Here is a 17,666-nt window from a genome sequence, read left to right on the forward strand (position 1 = left end):
CGGAATGGACGCAGGCATCTTCATCCATGGAGGAGTGAGTGTTTGCTGCGTTCATCGATAAAGAGGGTCTGCCAGCTTCTGAACCATGGGTGGACTCCTCGGCAGAGTGCTATTCAGGGCCTTTCACCTTGTTATTTGTTGCTTCCGGAGTAAAAAAAAAAAAAAAAATGAAAATGAAAATGAAAATGAAAAAAGAAAGAAAGAGTATGGCCATTTATACTGCTGCTACGAGGACTATTCATGCCAATAATGGCACCACTAAGACTGGGTATTGTCTGTCTTTTGCCTTGGTTCAACCTGTGCGTGTCTAACCTCACTTAACCGAGTATCCATCGCTTGAATAATGGTAATGATAATGATAATGATAACAATATCATTATCATGCAGCTAGCACCTGTTAGCATGAAAGCATAGATAATACTATTACCATGAAGAGAACATCATTCAACATCCTGATCATTCAACAAGACAAGAATAACCATCAGAGATGAGCCTGCAGGCCAGTTTCCCCAGTCCTCTGCAGTGGAGCCTTGTTAATAAACTTTCTGGTGCTATCCATGGTGGGTACCTTCCCAATGCGGAAGGTCCGTAACTCGACCTTCCTAACCTTCGGTCCTGTCAGGACTCAGGTCGCTTTCCTCGACTGCGAGAGGGAGAGCAGGCACCAGACGGAATCTAGTGCCAATTGCTGGGATTTCCATAATCTCCTTCCGCAAGAATCATGCAGGCGAGGGAAAGCGCTTCATGGTTCCGACACAACCAGTGCATGCAAACAGCCAGGGCCGTCTCCGGTCGGCTCGTCCTCTTGTTCAGTTGTTGGCCTGGGGCCGTCGACTATGGAAAACCGCTAACCTGATTCAGCAAGGAGCCCGCAGCCGGCGAATCAGCAGCTGCAGAGGCTTTGACTTTTTTCCCCTCAGTCCTCCGGTCTCCCACTCTTTCGCGCGCGGCGCGACCACTGTCCACTGTCCTGCACACTTCTCGTTGAGTTGCTGGCTGCCCAGTGCACTCTCCACTGTCCCAACTCCCAATAATTCCCGCCCCTCATCTGCCTCCTCCACTGTCCAGCTCTCTCCCAGTCCCAGTCCCAGTCCCAGGAGTGAGGAGTCCCAGCTCTGATGGCTCGTCCACGGTCCTTCGCCCATTGCCTGGTCTAGCTCCCAGACCCCAGAGACCCCCATCTCGCCGGCTCCGTCTTGTTTCTTCTTATCTCTACCTTTATCGTCCTAGCGCTAGCCCCTCTCCGGATCGTTCTCCTGCCTGGGGTCTTTCGTTTCTTCTTTCCCACTAGCTGCGATCCCCACTAACGTGCTCTGTTGCTGAGCGCTGCTTGCTGACTTCGGGGGTGGCCGATCCACTCGGCGCCATTCAAGACTCAAGACCTGGACGCCATCGTCTTTCTCTTTCTTCTGCCAACGCTTTTGTATACTTTACCTGCAGTTTCGAAGTCTTTCTTTACTTTCCCTTCCCCACGCTGCTCCCTTCGCACCTTTCTACACTACATTCTCCTCTATGTTATCTCCTCTTTAACCTTCCGCCGTCCTTCGCCGTCACTCCATCGTTTCAAGAGTCTCATTCTCTTCGGGGGTTGACGATTCTCTACTTCTTCCTCCTGCCTGCAATTTGGTCCCTCCGCCCTTATCCTCATCTTGCGCAGGCTACAGTGCCGGTCATTGTCCCTATTCGCAACAGCTGAGCCCTTCCCATGGAGGGTTTCGACACCATGGCGATGCCCTACTTGGGCTCCCCGCTGAACCTAAGTAATATCCAAGGCACAGATTATCTCAATGCCTTACCAGGCATGGACATACCCGATCAGCGTTCCAATTTCGATTCCGATACATTCGTCAGGTGTGTAGCTTCTTTTGGTCTTCTTTGGCACAGTACTCTAACCACCCCCTCGGTAGTGGAGATGATTTAGCTTTCCCTCATCATACATTGCCTCCGGAGACTCTCAAGCGGTTCTCTTCGGGCTATGAAGATCCTTTCACAGATATGGTGGCACCCTTCGAGCCGGCACCTCCAGCCGAGCAGCCTGCCGACTCATCCATCGACCATAACAATAAGCTTCTGAGCTTCTCAATGCCAGTATATCCTTGGACGCTGCTTGATTATTCTTTTCGACGCACGTCAATATCAGTCTCAGCCCAACTACATGGCATGTTTTTCCTCGCCGAGTCACCGTGGACGACGTCCCCAGCCGAAAATGCTCCGCCTCAGCAGGGGGCCGAATTGACCTGCTACCGGCGAAATTTATTCCAGATCACCGGCTCTGTGACCCTTCCTCGGGGATTACGTTATATCATCACGGAAACTGGCGATCGGATACCTATCGTCGCGCAGGAACTGACTGTGTCGGCCACCGAATCCGTGGAAGGGAATTCGGTGAAAATCATTTCTGTGCCCTGGAAGACTCCTGCTGCGAACGGGAACTCAAACAACGAAGACGCCAGCAACAGTAACAACCAGAATGCCGCCACTCCCAAGGTCGAGAAAGAACCGCCGGCCTTCCCGTTGGACATGATGGGTGGCCAGGATCTCGATACCGACTACGCCACCTTCCCAATCGCGTGGAAACGCCTTCAATTTCGGGTCGCAACTGCTAATAATGGGCGCAGAAAGGAGCTCCAACAGCATTTTGTTGTTCGGCTTAGGGTCATGGCAACATTGTCCACGGGCATTAGGACTCCCATCTGCGAGGTCCAGTCTGGTCCAGTTATTGTTCGTGGTCGCAGTCCCCGCAATTTCCAGTCTAGGAAGGATCTACCGTTAAGTGGCAGTGCTGCTGCTTCTAGGAAGAATGCGCAAGCTGCTGCTGCTAGTACAAGCCTCAATCGAACTTCTCCCAGCGAATCTGGGCCGCACTCTGGGTTGACATCCAGTAGAACAAAGACTGGTATGAAGAGCAGCTCCCCAGAGACTTCAGCATCCCAACCGAACGCGGTTCCTCCCCAGCAAGCTTCCCCGGACTGGGCGCAGATTGCATCGGGTACAACTGTTCCTCCCACGACACTGCCCCACTCGTCTCTCTACTCGCAGTCTAGTCCAGAATTTTCACGCCCGGTAGAGGCACATCGACGGACAAGCAGTGTTGCAGCCCCTATTAATTTATCCCTCCTGGACGACGACAATACGGACCTGACTAATCTTCATGACCACGCTCGGCCTCTTGCATCATTCTCAAACGACGCCGCGTCCAAGTCCATAGGTATGGATACGCCTGGGCGGCCGGCCAAAATACGCAAAGTTTCCCACTCTATGCCTCAAACGCAGTCAAGGAGCACATCCGCTACAGTCCCTTTAGTAAGCGCTACGAATTTTCACCAACATTTTGGCTCCAGCATACCTTTTACGAGCGAAAGTGCCGATGTCTTATATGAATACTTCCCATTGGGTCTGGAAGACTGGCAGGGGCCTGTCGATGCTGTTTACCGGCCACATGTGGTCCATCACACTAATGTACCCCAGATGAAATATGTTACGGCACGAGGTCAGAGCAAGCGATATTTCGCTGCAGAAGACGTATTTTGAGATGTGCTGGGAAGCCAATTACAAATGCACACAGCCGAACTCACCTTTCCACTCGCGCAGACTATACGCTCAGTAGTGGCCAGGTTTCTAATTTTCGGATGTGCTTATATATTTGCACACCCAAAGCTCTCTTGCCGAGGGCTTTTGTTTGTCCCTGGATGGACAATTTCGGAATGTTAAACACAATGATATGATGTCTCGTTTTACTTGCTGGACATGTACTGTTATAGGAATGACGATTGGGTGGTTTGGGTGGTGGCGCAATGGAGTCAACCGGATTTACCCCTTTGGCCTTGTTTTTTGTTATTCTTTCTTTTCTTACCCCCCAAAATCTTTTTTCCTTCTCCATTGTCTATCTCGCCCATCTTCAGTTGCCTTTGTCTGCGTTATGACTATGGGGAGGTGCTCTTCTTCCCAGGCGAATATCTATGGCCGAGGATCGCACTCTTACTTTTGCGCCAAACAACCTTAACAAAGATTAGGTGACGTTGATAGGATTAACGAGATTCGGCTGGCCGTCGATCGAACTCCTGCTTTTGAATATTATCCATTCTATTTCCGAACCAGTGTTAAAGAATCTTGTATTGTCAGTTCTATTAATCACTCCCCCGCCTTCTACCTTGCATATCCTACGTTGCGCATTTTGATATGGCTTGGTGGGCAAGTGGGATGGGCATAAAAAATGGGCCTTCAGACATTGCATTGACCATGGACAACAACAAGGCAAGTTAATCAGATAATGAAGTGGGAAAGTGTGGCGCCACTGCTATCTTAATCAAGCAAGGTGATACATATTGGCCCGTGCTGAACGGTACCACCATGTGTATCTTTTTAACAACCGATATCAAAAAAAAAAACCAACTTATTGAAATAGAAGACTAGGTACGTTAGTTTGAATTTAACGCATGTACAAGAACCCCAATGCCTGCGATGTGGGCCAAATTCCATAATAATTGGCATCGAAATACGCTGCGGTGCTGCATACACAAATAGACACCATAACCCTCAGAGACCTCGATACCTGTGTCAAAGATACCCAAGTCCATCTCCACCAATAACTTCAAGATCAGCCTTAATCTCCCATTCCTTAGCACCGACTCGGCCCGCGATCTCGATCTTTCTTTGTTTGCTCATGTCTAGATACTGGAAGAGCAAATTGCCGTCTAGCATACCTCGTCCGGCGCTGGCATCACTTTCAACAGCGCGGTAGGCTCTCGGATTGAGGCCGCATGGGTGCTCGAGTGCGTTTGTTAGCTGTGACTGCAGAGCTGAGAGACGCCTGTAAGACTCTTCGGAAACACCAGTGACCAGGCCGATGGAGCCGTTGTGTGACGTTACAAGGACGTGATGGAGAGGAGCTACACTGTCCGTGTCCATGTCGTCTGAGCCGGAAGTCGCACGTTCGGAGGAAACTAGGGTACGCGGTAGGAGGGTTACACCGGAGGCGAAGTTTCCAGTGTGAAATTTGCTGCGATTTAGCAGCTTGTCACCGTTCGACGAGTTCGGGTCTATGTCGAGTTAGTGGCGACAGATTGTCCAACAAGTTGGATACGGATTCGGAGGAAATGTCTCACCCTCAGGGTCGTACTGGAGTACATAAAGATTGCAATCGCTATCGGCGACAACGATGAACAGCTTGTTGTTATCGGGAAGAAAATCAGCCGCCAACACCTCAAGGTAGTCCAGGTCCTTCGAAAAGAGACTCATTTTGTAAGGCTCCTCCTGAATACGCGAGTTGATTAGAGTTTTTCCTAGCTTGGGCATTAAAAGAACATACCGAATAGCCTGCAAACCAGAGGCCTTTTACTGCATCTCCAAGTATACACATTCCAGTCCCTCTGAGCTCTTTAACCACACTGACATAGCATTGCATGTCCATAAATGCAACGGGAAGAAGACTTCCGTCCTCTTTCAAGCCTCTAACCATACTCTTCTGTCCTTGCGCGGCAATCAAGAAACCTTGACTACCAATCTCGGATAACGCAGTTACAGCCCCCTTCACAGGCTCTTTGCCAATGAGCTTCAACCTGTGATTTGCCTGCGGTTTCTCTGGATCGGAAACTACCTTAATGACCTCAAAGACATATATGCAACCACGTGATGGTATGTCCTCTCCACGTGCCAGCGAGGTGCCCACCACAATCATATCCCTGCGTTCGTGTGTATTCTCTGATACCTCCAGGCTCATAGTTTTCATGGCCATTATGTGTTCAGCAGGTTCCAGCGGATAGCTTCAAAATGAAATAGCGATGTTTTAGTATTGGGCCTTGCGAGCGTCTCGTGGTCACATACCTGTCAATAACAGTCCACGTCTTAGGGCTCACGACCTTTAGAGAGCTTTGATGAACTTCCGGCAAAAAAGAAGTTACTATTTATGATTAGCCCGGATTCCAGACATACTTATTTATAAGTAACATACCTTCGTTGCGCCATTCGGGGTGCAGTTCGTCATCGTCTGGTAGTTTAAACTCAGATCTATGGCACGTTCCCAGGACATAAGTATTAGAAGTAGACGAGTACGTTAGCTGGTCAATTTGTTCCCCTATTTGCACCCTTTTGAATGCCCATGAGTAGCCAAGCTGCGCACCGTGGGGGAGTGTAGCTAGGTGAGCGAGGCCCTAAGTTTCACGAGTTTTAGTATAGAGTGATATAGCGTAGAGGCGGGTGATAACGCACATCTGAATCAAGATAAGCGAATCCTTTATCGGGAGAACTAAAGCAACCCAGCCCTTTGGTATAGTCCCCTCTCAAGCGGATAAAATGTGGCGATGTGGCCGATGTTCGAAAGACAAACCCCGCTGAAGACCCGGGAATGAAGACACTGGAATAGCCTGAGATGTTTGGCAAGACGCGAAGTGGTCTAGGCTCCGATCGCCAGTCATCTGATGTAGTCGGAATTTTTGGAAGAACATGGTTTGCTTCTTTCAGAAACTTTAGGCCGGCCAACTCTTCTGACGGGGAATCGGCCAAAAATGGCTTATACACGACTAGCTCGTCATTGCCAGTTCGTAACTTTTCATCTCCAGGTTAGCATATTCTCATTTCGAAGTTAAGACGGAATTTGCTGGGTGCTGGCGTACAATCAAGTAGGGCAGACAGCAATAAGAATCCCCAAGATCCGCAACAACCAGTTGTAATAAATTCTCACGTGTTGTGGATCGCTTCGGGGGCTCGGTAGATAGGATAGGTGATAAACAGCCGACTCCTTCGATGGTTGACATTAACTTAAAGTCAGGAAGCCGGTATATCTAATTGTATCCATCAGTTTTTGCAGTACCACAAGAAAAGCTTGAAGGCTCTCACATGTAGCTGATGTTCCTGATTTAGCAAAAATAAAAATATGTTTTTGGGGTCCAAGTTTCCCCGATGCGGCTTGCAATTCGAGAAGAAACCAGTCTTATCAGAGTATAAGCAAGCGGACAGCCACTTTTGGCTTGCAGCATCCTTGGTTACTGTCATTTCGTCAAGATCTCCGCTGTCATCAGCTTGGAGCAGAAGTAATGTTGAATCGTCACGTATAATTGCCAAGAAAGGATCGGCGAGACTAGCACCGACAGCCACTCGTTCGTCGCTGTTGTCCTCATCCCATACGGGATAGATTTGGGTCAACCCAAGATCTACTTCATCAGCAAAGGTTTTCGTCGCAATATCCGGCCTTGTAACAAACACTCACCAGCGTCATAGCTTCGCACCTCGTTCTTCAATATCTGGATCACCTTATTCTTGGTTTGCAGGGTTCCAATTTCTATGGTCAGATCGTGGTTTGGATTGAACTCAGGCGCCGTGAATGGCCTTAATCCATTTTCCAGGATGAATACCTCGGATTCTTCCCTGTCATTATTTTCCTGCTTCGATATTATGACATAGTCATGCTGTTTCTGGCTGCCGGTGTCCGATGGTCCTTGACACAAGGACACCGTCCAAAGAGAATCCGCTGAATCTGTGGCCATTGATGCTACAATGCAGGGATCGATCTCCCGTTTCATGATCACCACCGCACCACCCCCATCCGAGCCTTGAGCTGCCACTAACTCAAGTTCAAATTGCGCAGTCTCTGCTACTCCATCACTGTTTGGAGAGGCTTCAGAGCTCTTCCCAAGCACAACATCATTGATGGGGCCAGGGCTAAATAGCTTGTCATTAATCCGCAAGTCGCCGAGCCCAACGGCTGACGAACTGACGGGCATCTCTTGACGGTTGTCGACCGTCCTGTCGGGTGCCGAAGAGTATAGGTCGTCTTCATAAACATCATCTTCACTCTGGTCATCATCGTCTGAAAAGTCCCCTGAGATACTGTGCCTTGCCTGCGACTTGGACTTCTTTGTTGCCGATGACATAGACGAGCAGCTCAATAGCACCGCATCCGCATCCTCACTACCGAAGAAAACCTTTCCATGACCAAGGAAAGCGGAGCATGAAGCAGTCGAGGCCAGAAACATGTCTGCTTGGGCAGACATAAGGCGAACCGATAATCCAGAGACAGACCTCCCGTCAAGCTTAAAGCTAATTAGACCCATCTCCCCTGTGGATAATGCCAGAAGAAGGTCCCCGTTACCTTCAATAAATCGTTCCACAACGCAATTTTCGAGGCGGATGGCCAAATCAGATTGATCAGTCATTGAAAACGAAGATACTTCTCTCGAAAACTCGTTGACCCCGACTGCGTTAGTTTTCCCGGCCTGGTCGACATGTACAAGTTCGTTTGATCCAATAAGCAGCGATCCTCCTACAGGGGGTGGAAGGGCTACCACTTTAAACAGGTCACTAGGCAGCCTAGTAACAGAGAGTAGGGTTGTAGATGCACGTTGTTCTAAGTCAAGCGTAAAAACCGTATAAAAGACAACATCTTTTCTTTCGTGAAGAAGTGCATCTGAAGTTGCGACTTGCGAGTACAATATGCCGAAAGTTGGTTCTCTATACTCATAAAGGAAAGCCAGACTTATGGGATGGAGGACGGAAGGATCCAATGCAGTCAAAGGCAAGACAAATGATGACGCATATGGAGTTTGATATGCGATGTCGCTTTCGTCTTTAGCTTCATCGTGGGCCTTCAAGTTTCCGTCCGATTTGTTGTCGTCGCCAAATTCGGACCCATAGTCATCCATCACCAAATCATCTCCAGGCTGATGGAAGGGTATAATAGCAAGATTTCGAGCGCCAAATTGGAATACCGCACATCGACTACTCGGGTCTGCGCTCAACATACTGCCACAACTGCCCAGATCGGATACCCAAGGACTAATTGCCATATCATCACGCTCGTAGTAATGAATAGAAACGGTCGAAATGCCGTGGCGCCCCGGGTCCCATTCGATCAAGCTCAGTTTAGAATCTCGGGAGGCAAGAAGGATTGCATCTCCGCCACTCTTCGTATTCAAAATACTAACACGACAAAGATCAGTTACTGTTCCAGGGAGCTGATACTCCCTCTCCAAGACCAGTTTCTGGGTATCCTGCCCTTTTTGAGTCGGCCATTCGTCTGGGTCGTCCGAACTCGATGGTACAGTACGCAGAGAGAATATTTGAAGAAGTGACGTTCTGACAACGACCAAATTGCTGGCAGCTGCAGAAAGAAAAGGAATCGCTAATGCATGAGTGATCCCTGTTGGGGGCAACAGCTCAGTATAGCACTGCATCTCGGCGTTGTAAATGGGAGGAAACGTTCGTGAACTAGAGGTCTAATAACCCGAGGAGCCTGTCGTAGCACTTCAACTTTTCTGCGTGGGGGAAGGCATTGCCGAGGAATTAGGGATATAGCCTTAAAAAGAAACAGGATCGATGGGCAAGCAATTTCATTTATCAGAAGAGCATCGAGCAACCGTCAACATAACACCAGTATTAAAGAGGTTTGGGGGATCTTCAAATTGCTCCTGCGATTGGCATATTTTCCTCCGCACGCCAGGGGCAGCTCTCCGCTTACACGTGATTTTGTATTCTGCTTGGCCTTCGATGACGTAAGTCACCAACCCGCCAGATCAACGGAGTGATATGAAGTCAAGAGTACGCCCTCAGATTAGATATAAAATGATCATATTGCGTTGCTCGGTATCTCAATAACGATCTTTCCACGCGGCTGTTGGTATATTCGCTATTATGGCACTTTGGCAAACATCCCTGATTTGGGCGGTCTATGCAATCGTGGTGACCATTCTATTTATGGTCGCCTCGGTATTCATCTATGTTTATCAGACTCCGCGCAACCGCTCTCTATCAGTCACACTGGTGTGCATCGTTGCCATCATATGCCTTCTTGCAACTGTTCTCTTACTACCAGTTGACGTTGCGCTGGTCTCTTCCACTGTCTCATTTTCCAAGGGCCGACGCAAGGACTGGGCCACTCAGGAAGTAGTGGACAGTATTACACACTCTCTGACCGTAGTATACTACATCCTGTACTCGGTGGACATTCTGCTCTGTCTTCTCATTATTCCTTTTACCTATTTTTGGTATGAGGAATACGATGAGGTAGCAGCTCAAGAAGGGGAGCAGTCCATCGGACAGCGGTTTTGGGGTGCTTCCAAACATACACTATCATTTGTTGCCATTTTGGTCATCCTTTTTTCTGTCGGCTTTTTTATGCCTATTTCTAAGGCTAACGATGGTGGCGGTCTTGAATTCTTCAAAAATCTAATAGGCGGAAATCGTAAGCCTCTTCCAATATCTTACTCGGATCACCGATCTCTCTTGCGTTAGTGCTGATAACTGTTTATCAGATGTCGAACGCGCTCTTATCTTTGCTCTGGGCTTGCTGATATCGGTCGGCATGTGTGTGTATGTTCTACACACCTCAATAGGCTTTGCTGTCCTTCCAATTCGCCTGATCAAAGGTGGCCCTTCATTATCGACGAAAGGCTTGATCGCAACCTCCTCTGTGCAGCTTGAATCAAACAGAGAAAGGCAGCGCCAATTAGAAGGCCGCTGTAGAGGAAACTCAGGTCTCTTGTCCTCCAAGGACCGCAGAGAGCTGGACGCTCTGGCGCGGGAAGAGAGAACACTGATCAGGAGGCAGCGCCTAGCACAGGAAGCAGAAGGGGGATCTCAAACCTTCTTGATGGGAGTGTGGTTCAAGCTTGAAGCTTTTTTCCGCCCGTTCAAACTTTTATGGGGGTTGATACTAATGGCTGTTGCGCTATTAACATGGGTGTCTATGCTCCTAACCGCTACTGACAAGGCGAAAAACTCAATATGCAAGCACCATTGTGGGTATATTCTTGGGCACATCAACATCTTCAATCCCATCAACCAAATTTTTGTCCAATCCGCCAAGGTATTTCCAGTTGACTACGTCCTCTTCACTGTGCTTGTGTTGTTATTCTTTTGCAGTTCAGTTGTTGGCATTACTACCGTCGGTATTCGATTTCTATGGATCAATATCTTTCAGGTTAGAAAAGGCCATACACCTCCGCAGGCCATACTCTTGATGACGGGCATATTGATTTTGGGCATCCTTGCTCTCAATTACTCCATTTCTATGGTCGTTGCACCTCAGTATGCAACATTTGGGCCGCAAACATTCTGCGATCGTGCTCCCGATTTATCCGAGATGCAACCGGACTGTTCGAAAACCAGTCACCTTATCATACCTTGCTCGGAAGCAATCAATAGTCGGGCCACCGAGCAGGTCTGCATTCCCAGTATCGCTAGCACATTTCTGAACAGGGTATCAATAAATTTTCCTTTCTTTGGCGCGGTATTCTTCTGGGCTCAGTTTGCTTTCCTTGGTAAGTAACGCCTAACTCATAAACCGAATTCTGCCTAATTTTCATGAAACAGGTATTTATCTGCTTGCCCTTATCGTTTCGTTTCTACGGTCTCCAAAAATAGACGAACGACAACTGGATGAGGACGCCGAAAACGCCGAGGAGGAGGCCCTTCTGGCAAGATCCAGAAGAAATGCCGGTGCCCAGTGGCAGAATGTTATTGGTAGGGCTAGCAGGCGTGACGATGTGCGAAGGGAGGGAGACTAAAACTTTCTGGGCCCTGAGATGTCTTCAAATTCATCCCAGTTGGCAACTCTTTCAGGCACTAAGTAAAATCATGGCAGTACTGGATTTCAAACACAAAAAGGCTTCGGGCTTATCCCTGCCCTTAATTTCACACCAGTCCCCATTTGCTTAAGAAGCATGACAGGCGAAAAAATAACTCGAGCCGACAATAGACCCATATTCACTAGAATTTATAACCTTTAGGGCTTCACGCGGTCATTTAGAAGCGCCAATGCACTTTCAAAAGCCCTTACAACATCCATATCTGTAGGCATGAAATTGTTAGACATGAACATACAATTTAGCTGCAACGTACAGTGTTTCCGCTTTTTCTCTAGGGTCTCCTCGGAATTCTGGACGTGGTGCATCTGCGTCCGGAACCTATGGATATGCTTAGTGTTATAAGTGCCATTCTTCGTGAAATAACTGACCTTTTCAGGGCTCTTGTTTCATCATGCTCGACTGTTGTTTGCGACCAAGACGTGAATACCTAGAGATTCATGTCAATTCCCGCAGGGGAAGTGCTATATCACCATAAAGTACCTGAAGCAGTTTCGTAATATCGTCTCGCAGTTCTTCTTCAGATTTCTCATGTTGGTCCATCATTCGTATGTAGCTGCTTTCAAGTTGAGACCAGTCACAATCCGTGATGCTCTCCTGGAGTTCCAATTCATTCTCTGCAACAATTGGCTTCTCGACAGCGGCTTTGCCTCGAATCGCTCCAGATCTTGGGCCAAGAGGACGAGATGGTGTTTTGTCACTAGAACCCATGTCGGTTTGTAGGACTTGCCGATGCCCACCGTATTAATTTCAGCTAAAATCACAAAAATAAGATGCAAAACCATCAATAACACACGAATTCCATAGAATGAAGCTCACGATCCTTTAGAGGTTGCGCTGTATCATATTCAGAGCTTCGCGGGTCGAGGGCGCCTATATGCTCTTTATTTCTCTGTCTCGTGGTGGATAGAGATTGTCGTTTGTTGCGAAGTTGCTTCAAAAGAAAAAAAGTCACTTCCTTTCAAGTCTAAGGAGAGGAGGTAAGGTGTGCTTGATAGTTGATACAGTTACTGCTGAATAAGTACTAGTGATTGATACTTTACCCGGAAAATCTACCGTAATTCAACAAGCATTTGCGTGGTCGCTACTTTTAGAATGTTTTTTCTGTTCACCAATATCGAAGCACCCTTCCTCCTAATTTAAAGAGAACACTGTTTAGTCACCGCATTTGATTAACTAGTTATTAAGGTAGGAAGAGTAGATCGATGAGATGGTTGACTTTGAGTCTCGAATTACACCCAGCCACGACCAGTGAACAACAATACGTAAATACGGTCATTTGCTGCCTGAGGCAGCAAATGTGACGTCGTTGACGCCTATCTCCGACGAACCTTTCACTTTCCTACCACAATGCTACTGAACACAGTATCCTGCTAACATCATCCTGCCACGAACTTCCGCAAAATTCTCCACTGTGTTCATTTTGTGGTTATCTGGAACGAGGTATGCTTCATTTATTTTCCTATGCAGCCGTTTCAGTCGATACCTATGGGTTTGAAACCGAGCAGCCGATCTACTTTATCAATACCTGATGACATGGGTTTTTGATTTATCACCCCGAGAACCTATTGTGCGGCTTCTATCCTCTTGCAATGAGTTGCGATATATGTGCTCACGTTCAAACATCGGCCTTTCTCTGTCAAACATGTGCGAGGAGTCGGCTTTACCAGCTACGCACTGATACCGTCAGAGTCCTTTTGGAAAGAGAATACCTAGGCCAACAAATCGAAGCCGCCATAAGTCCTAGTCTGAGTCGGAAAAAACTTCTAAGTGAAGACAGGGAACATAATGTGCAAAAGGAAAACGGAGCTACCAGGCTTTGGGTTCTTCAAAGTATCAGCAATAAGCAAACTCAATCTTTGACAAGAATGAAGGCCGCTACTAGTCAAATTGAAAGTTTACGGTCTCAGATTAAAGATAAAAAATTCGAGATTTCACAGCGCAAGATAAGGTTAGCTCGTCGGCGATCCGACTCAGCATCTGCTATATATCAACTTTCGGAACGAGAGACTGGGCTGTTAGGCGGCATCCGAAATAGCATCAAAAGGACAGATCATATTTGGCACTCTAATCACACTAAAACAGCTGAGGCCCGAATTTTCCTATGCCGGGAAGCTGCTAGCCTCTATGGCCTAAGACAAAAGGTCAGGAAAAGAGACGATGGGCTAAAGGAAACATACACAATTGGAGGTGTCGGCATTCTTGATCTTAGAGAAATGAATGGAAAGTCCCATCTTAGGTTTTCTGTTCGCGCATGTATTAACACTCAAGCAGGCGCTTCGCCAGACCATATTTCGACTTCTTTATCTTACATAGCTCACATCCTTGTCCTCGTTTCCAATTACTTGTCGCTGAGGCTTCCGGCCGAGGTATCTCTTCCACATAAAAATTATCCGACGCCAACTATATACACGCCGTCCGCGTCCTATCTTCCAAGGGAGCCGCTTTCGGCATCCTACCCAGACCATTTTTCGCCGAGTCCAACAGCATCCCGCGCCGCTGATACACATGCCTCTCTACCTCGACCTCGGCCACTTTGGGTTGAGAAATCACTTCCAAAGTTAGCCAAGGAGGATCCTGGCGCTTATGCTCTCTTCGTTGAAGGGACTACACTGCTGGCGTGGAATGTGTCTTGGCTATGTAGAAGCCAAGGTCTTCATCTAGGGTCCGACTCTTGGGAGGAAGTTTGCGATATCGGAAAAAACCTATGGCAGCTCCTCGTCGCGCCCCCCGGGCAGTCGTCGACACTTGTAAGAGCCCTTACGGGTCGCGAGATTCAGACGAAACTCAAGTCTCTCAAAGATTCCCCAAGAACAACCATTCAGCGAACGAAATCATTTCCCGTGCTTGGTCATTATTCGCATGGCACTGCGCACTCCTTCCTAGGCGCGTCTGAGGGAGTTGAATTTATCCGAAACTGGAGATTACCTACTCCGACGAAAGTAGTTGATAGGTTGAAATCGACACTACTCGGTGAAATGGCCAGCGCGGAGTGGGAATTGGTGGAGGAAAAAGAATGGGACGACATATCTCAAGAACCCACACAGACAGTTCCTCGCGCGCCAGCAGATGACTCACAGCTGATACGTGAATCTCGATCTAACTTGGGAGATGCAACTTCCATGGTATCTGGGATAGATGCTTCCAGCACTCGCATGAGCGCGCGGTCGAAGGGTAATAGTGGATGGACTAAGCTTCGAAATAGATAATAGATTTGGCAGAGCATTTAGTGCTCAGCTACAATGCTTGCCTTTTTTTTAAGATAAACCACTCTTGGGCGAAATCTCGAAATAAATACTATGTACAAGATAAATAGACATGGCTGGTTTAATGGAGCTGCCGACATAATAGGAAGTCCAGGTGAGGGTTTCGATACACAATTTCAAGTGCCAAATCTTGAAAAAGATCAGACTTACACCTTAAGTTAGTTAACTAGTAACTAACCTCTCCAAGTAACTTAAGTAACTTAGTTAACTACTATGGACATAAGTTATTTAGTTAACGTAATTCCCGGGTGAGTCGTGCAACCAAACAAGTCATGCATGGCTATATTCTATATAAAATAGTACTTTTTAAACCTTAATATCTCAGCAACCAAGTCCTTGGTCAATCTAAGATAAGGAATATAAACTCTGGATGTAGTATTAATATATATATATCAGACTTTAAATCTTAACTTAAGTATTTATCTCAGTAATACAAATTACAGCTGTATTTTTAATATTTTATATATTAAGAGATAATAAAAACTATTAAAAATTTAGAAAGTAAATAGATATATATTTTATAATCTTAATTTAATATATTCTATATATTACTTCTTTATAGTCCCTGGTTGTTGAGATATAAAGATTTAAAAAGCGCTATTTTCGCGCACTTGGGTGCGCGACTCACCCGGGAATTACTTAATAACTGCTGGAAGCTTACTAAACTACATACTGTGCTGTTTCTGTTGATTGATAAGATAATAACTCACGCAACGCAACGTGTTGACTAACTTGAGTACATATGCCCAAGTTTCCTACACCCACACCTTCCACGTCATGTCTGCATTTTCATAAATATATTAGGTCAATCAGACACACCTTAAATTCATTCTCGGATCACCCTGCATATCTTTTTTCTTATTTTATTCTCCTTCAAGGTGCCGGGACCGAATATCAACAAAATCACAATATCAGTATTCCATCCGGGTCATGGATACGTCTGAACTTAAAGAACTCACAACAACTGGTCACATGAAATCCATGATAAGATGTTACAACGTAAAGACATGGGTACCACGTGTGAGTCTCAAATATTGGCTGTCTTATCACACGTAGACTGCCGTCAGCCCAACAGTATAACTAAGCTGCCACAGGGTCTCAGTTTAGCACCCCCGCGCTTTCAGGAGTGTCAGATGCTCTCCTCCAACAGGAGCTTTCGCGACGAAACATGTATCGTGATACGGGCGACGATAAACCTACATGCGGATCAATCAAACAGGGCACCTACAACACCCCACTCCATGTAATGGCACTATTTCTCATTCTAGTGCTGAGCACGCTGGGTAGGTCAATCTGCTAATTGCGAAGACCATTCTCACTTATCCTATATTTATGAAAAACAGCTTGTTCATTTCCTATTCTCGCTCGCCGATTTCCGCGCCTGCCGATACCCCGACGGTTTCTCTTTATATCAAGACATTTTGGAACTGGAGTTCTGATTGCCACGGCGTTTGTTCATTTACTCCCAACGGCTTTTGTTTCCTTGACCGATCCTTGTCTCCCTCGGTTTTGGAGCGAGAGCTATCGCGCTATGGCTGGCTTCGTCGCGATGCTCTCGGTATTCGGCGTCGTGTTGGTGGAAATGTTTTTCGCAATGAAAGGCGCAGGTCACGTCCATGGAAGCGAGTATGATCAATTAATCGGCGATGGTGCGGACTTAAATGGCGATGAGCAGCCTGGCGACTCAGTTTATTCGCGACTTGAGGCAAGTGGATCGACAGACAACATCCACCTTTCCTCAATGCATGAGGATCGGATGCCTACCTTATCACAAACGCATGATAGTCATCTAAGGAACTCGACAGAAGATTCCGGTCCAGGCGGGTCTTCCAATCGTCTAAAGGAGAGCACGGTTGGTCTTGCGGAGGGCGGCGGCGATGGGATACCTCGTGCCGACACGGATCGGCGTCCAACCCATTCTCGCCATTACGTTTCCCAGTCCGTGGCGTCTCGTGCTGATCCTAAAATTTCCCTACAGAACCCTCAACGTCAACTCTTGCAATGTCTCCTCCTCGAGGCTGGTATTCTTTTCCATAGTGTCTTCATTGGGATGGCCGTTAGTGTCGCTACGGGCACTTCATTCGTTGTTCTCCTGGTGGCCATCTGCTTTCATCAAACATTCGAGGGCTTCGCTCTCGGCTCTCGGATTGCATCGCTGATTCCAGGTCTCTTTCCTCCCTCCTCGATAAAGCCATGGCTCATGTCCATCGCCTATGGGACCACGACCCCTATTGGTCAGGCCATTGGGCTGGTTTTACATAACTTTTATGACCCAGCCAGCACTACAGGGCTTTTAATGGTCGGGATCACAAACGCAATAAGCAGTGGACTGTTGCTCTTTGCCGGCTTGGTAGAACTCTTAGCCGAGGATTTTCTCAGCGAAGAGAGTTATGTGACTCTGCAGGGTCGCCGACGCTTCGAGGCATGTCTAGCGGTTGCAGCCGGTGCACTTTTAATGGCATTCGTGGGGGCGTTTGCTTAGACCTTATTGTGACCTGGACCGCTCATAATATACCTTATCCTTACATTTTACGTGTTACATAGTATATAATATAATATATATGCGCGCATGCGCACACACGCATATATGATGTCCCCCACGACGATTCTATTCTATTCCGCATTTATAGACGTCATCCACGGAACACAGTTAAGGATGTAGATGATCAGATTATATTATTCGACAATTAAAATACTAATTGGCACCGGCCATCCTTTTAGCATACCACTTTATATTTAACATACTCCCGGGGAGGTCAGTTTATGGCCTTACCTAACAGGAATTTCGGTAGGTGGCTAACTTATAGTCTCACAGTATATAGAT

General features: G+C 47.2%; 5 protein-coding genes across 5 annotated transcripts; 3 read left to right on the top strand and 2 right to left on the bottom strand.

Annotated features, from left to right (window-relative positions):
* Positions 1-1,705: 1,705 nt before the first annotated feature.
* Positions 1,706-3,531, top strand: ASPSYDRAFT_144148 (NDT80/PhoG-like DNA-binding family protein; the record flags this gene model as incomplete). The annotated part of the gene is made up of 2 exons (XM_040841406.1): positions 1,706-1,851; positions 1,908-3,531. The coding sequence occupies 2 exons, from the start codon at positions 1,706-1,708 to the stop codon at positions 3,529-3,531; spliced, it is 1,770 nt and encodes a 589-aa protein (XP_040707026.1).
* Positions 3,532-4,557: 1,026 nt separating this feature from the next.
* ASPSYDRAFT_28821 (cleavage/polyadenylation factor CFT1) lies at positions 4,558-9,167 on the bottom strand (the record flags this gene model as incomplete). Its single annotated transcript, XM_040844567.1, has 9 exons — positions 4,558-5,039; positions 5,106-5,286; positions 5,309-5,762; positions 5,824-5,899; positions 5,951-6,149; positions 6,208-6,543; positions 6,612-6,779; positions 6,835-7,148; positions 7,205-9,167. The coding sequence occupies 9 exons, from the start codon at positions 9,165-9,167 to the stop codon at positions 4,558-4,560; spliced, it is 4,173 nt and encodes a 1,390-aa protein (XP_040707027.1).
* A 457-nt stretch (positions 9,168-9,624) lies between these two features.
* Positions 9,625-11,498, top strand: ASPSYDRAFT_144289 (putative LMBR1 domain protein; the record flags this gene model as incomplete). Its single annotated transcript, XM_040841417.1, has 3 exons — positions 9,625-10,174; positions 10,245-11,252; positions 11,305-11,498. 3 exons carry the CDS (start codon positions 9,625-9,627, stop codon positions 11,496-11,498), a joined length of 1,752 nt encoding a protein of 583 aa, XP_040707028.1.
* A 218-nt stretch (positions 11,499-11,716) lies between these two features.
* On the bottom strand, positions 11,717-12,287 carry ASPSYDRAFT_86864 (uncharacterized protein; the record flags this gene model as incomplete). The annotated part of the gene is made up of 4 exons (XM_040851738.1): positions 11,717-11,781; positions 11,833-11,897; positions 11,948-12,006; positions 12,060-12,287. 4 exons carry the CDS (start codon positions 12,285-12,287, stop codon positions 11,717-11,719), a joined length of 417 nt encoding a protein of 138 aa, XP_040707029.1.
* A 1,011-nt stretch (positions 12,288-13,298) lies between these two features.
* On the top strand, positions 13,299-17,527 carry ASPSYDRAFT_76810 (uncharacterized protein). The gene is made up of 4 exons (XM_040850871.1): positions 13,299-13,409; positions 13,586-14,750; positions 15,937-16,125; positions 16,186-17,527. Exons 1-4 carry the CDS (start codon positions 13,365-13,367, stop codon positions 17,322-17,324), a joined length of 2,538 nt encoding a protein of 845 aa, XP_040707030.1. The 5' UTR covers positions 13,299-13,364; the 3' UTR covers positions 17,325-17,527.
* Positions 17,528-17,666: the final 139 nt, after the last annotated feature.

This window comes from Aspergillus sydowii, assembly GCF_001890705.1.
Source record: "Aspergillus sydowii CBS 593.65 unplaced genomic scaffold ASPSYscaffold_2, whole genome shotgun sequence".
NCBI classification, from domain to species: Eukaryota; Fungi; Ascomycota; class Eurotiomycetes; order Eurotiales; family Aspergillaceae; genus Aspergillus; species Aspergillus sydowii.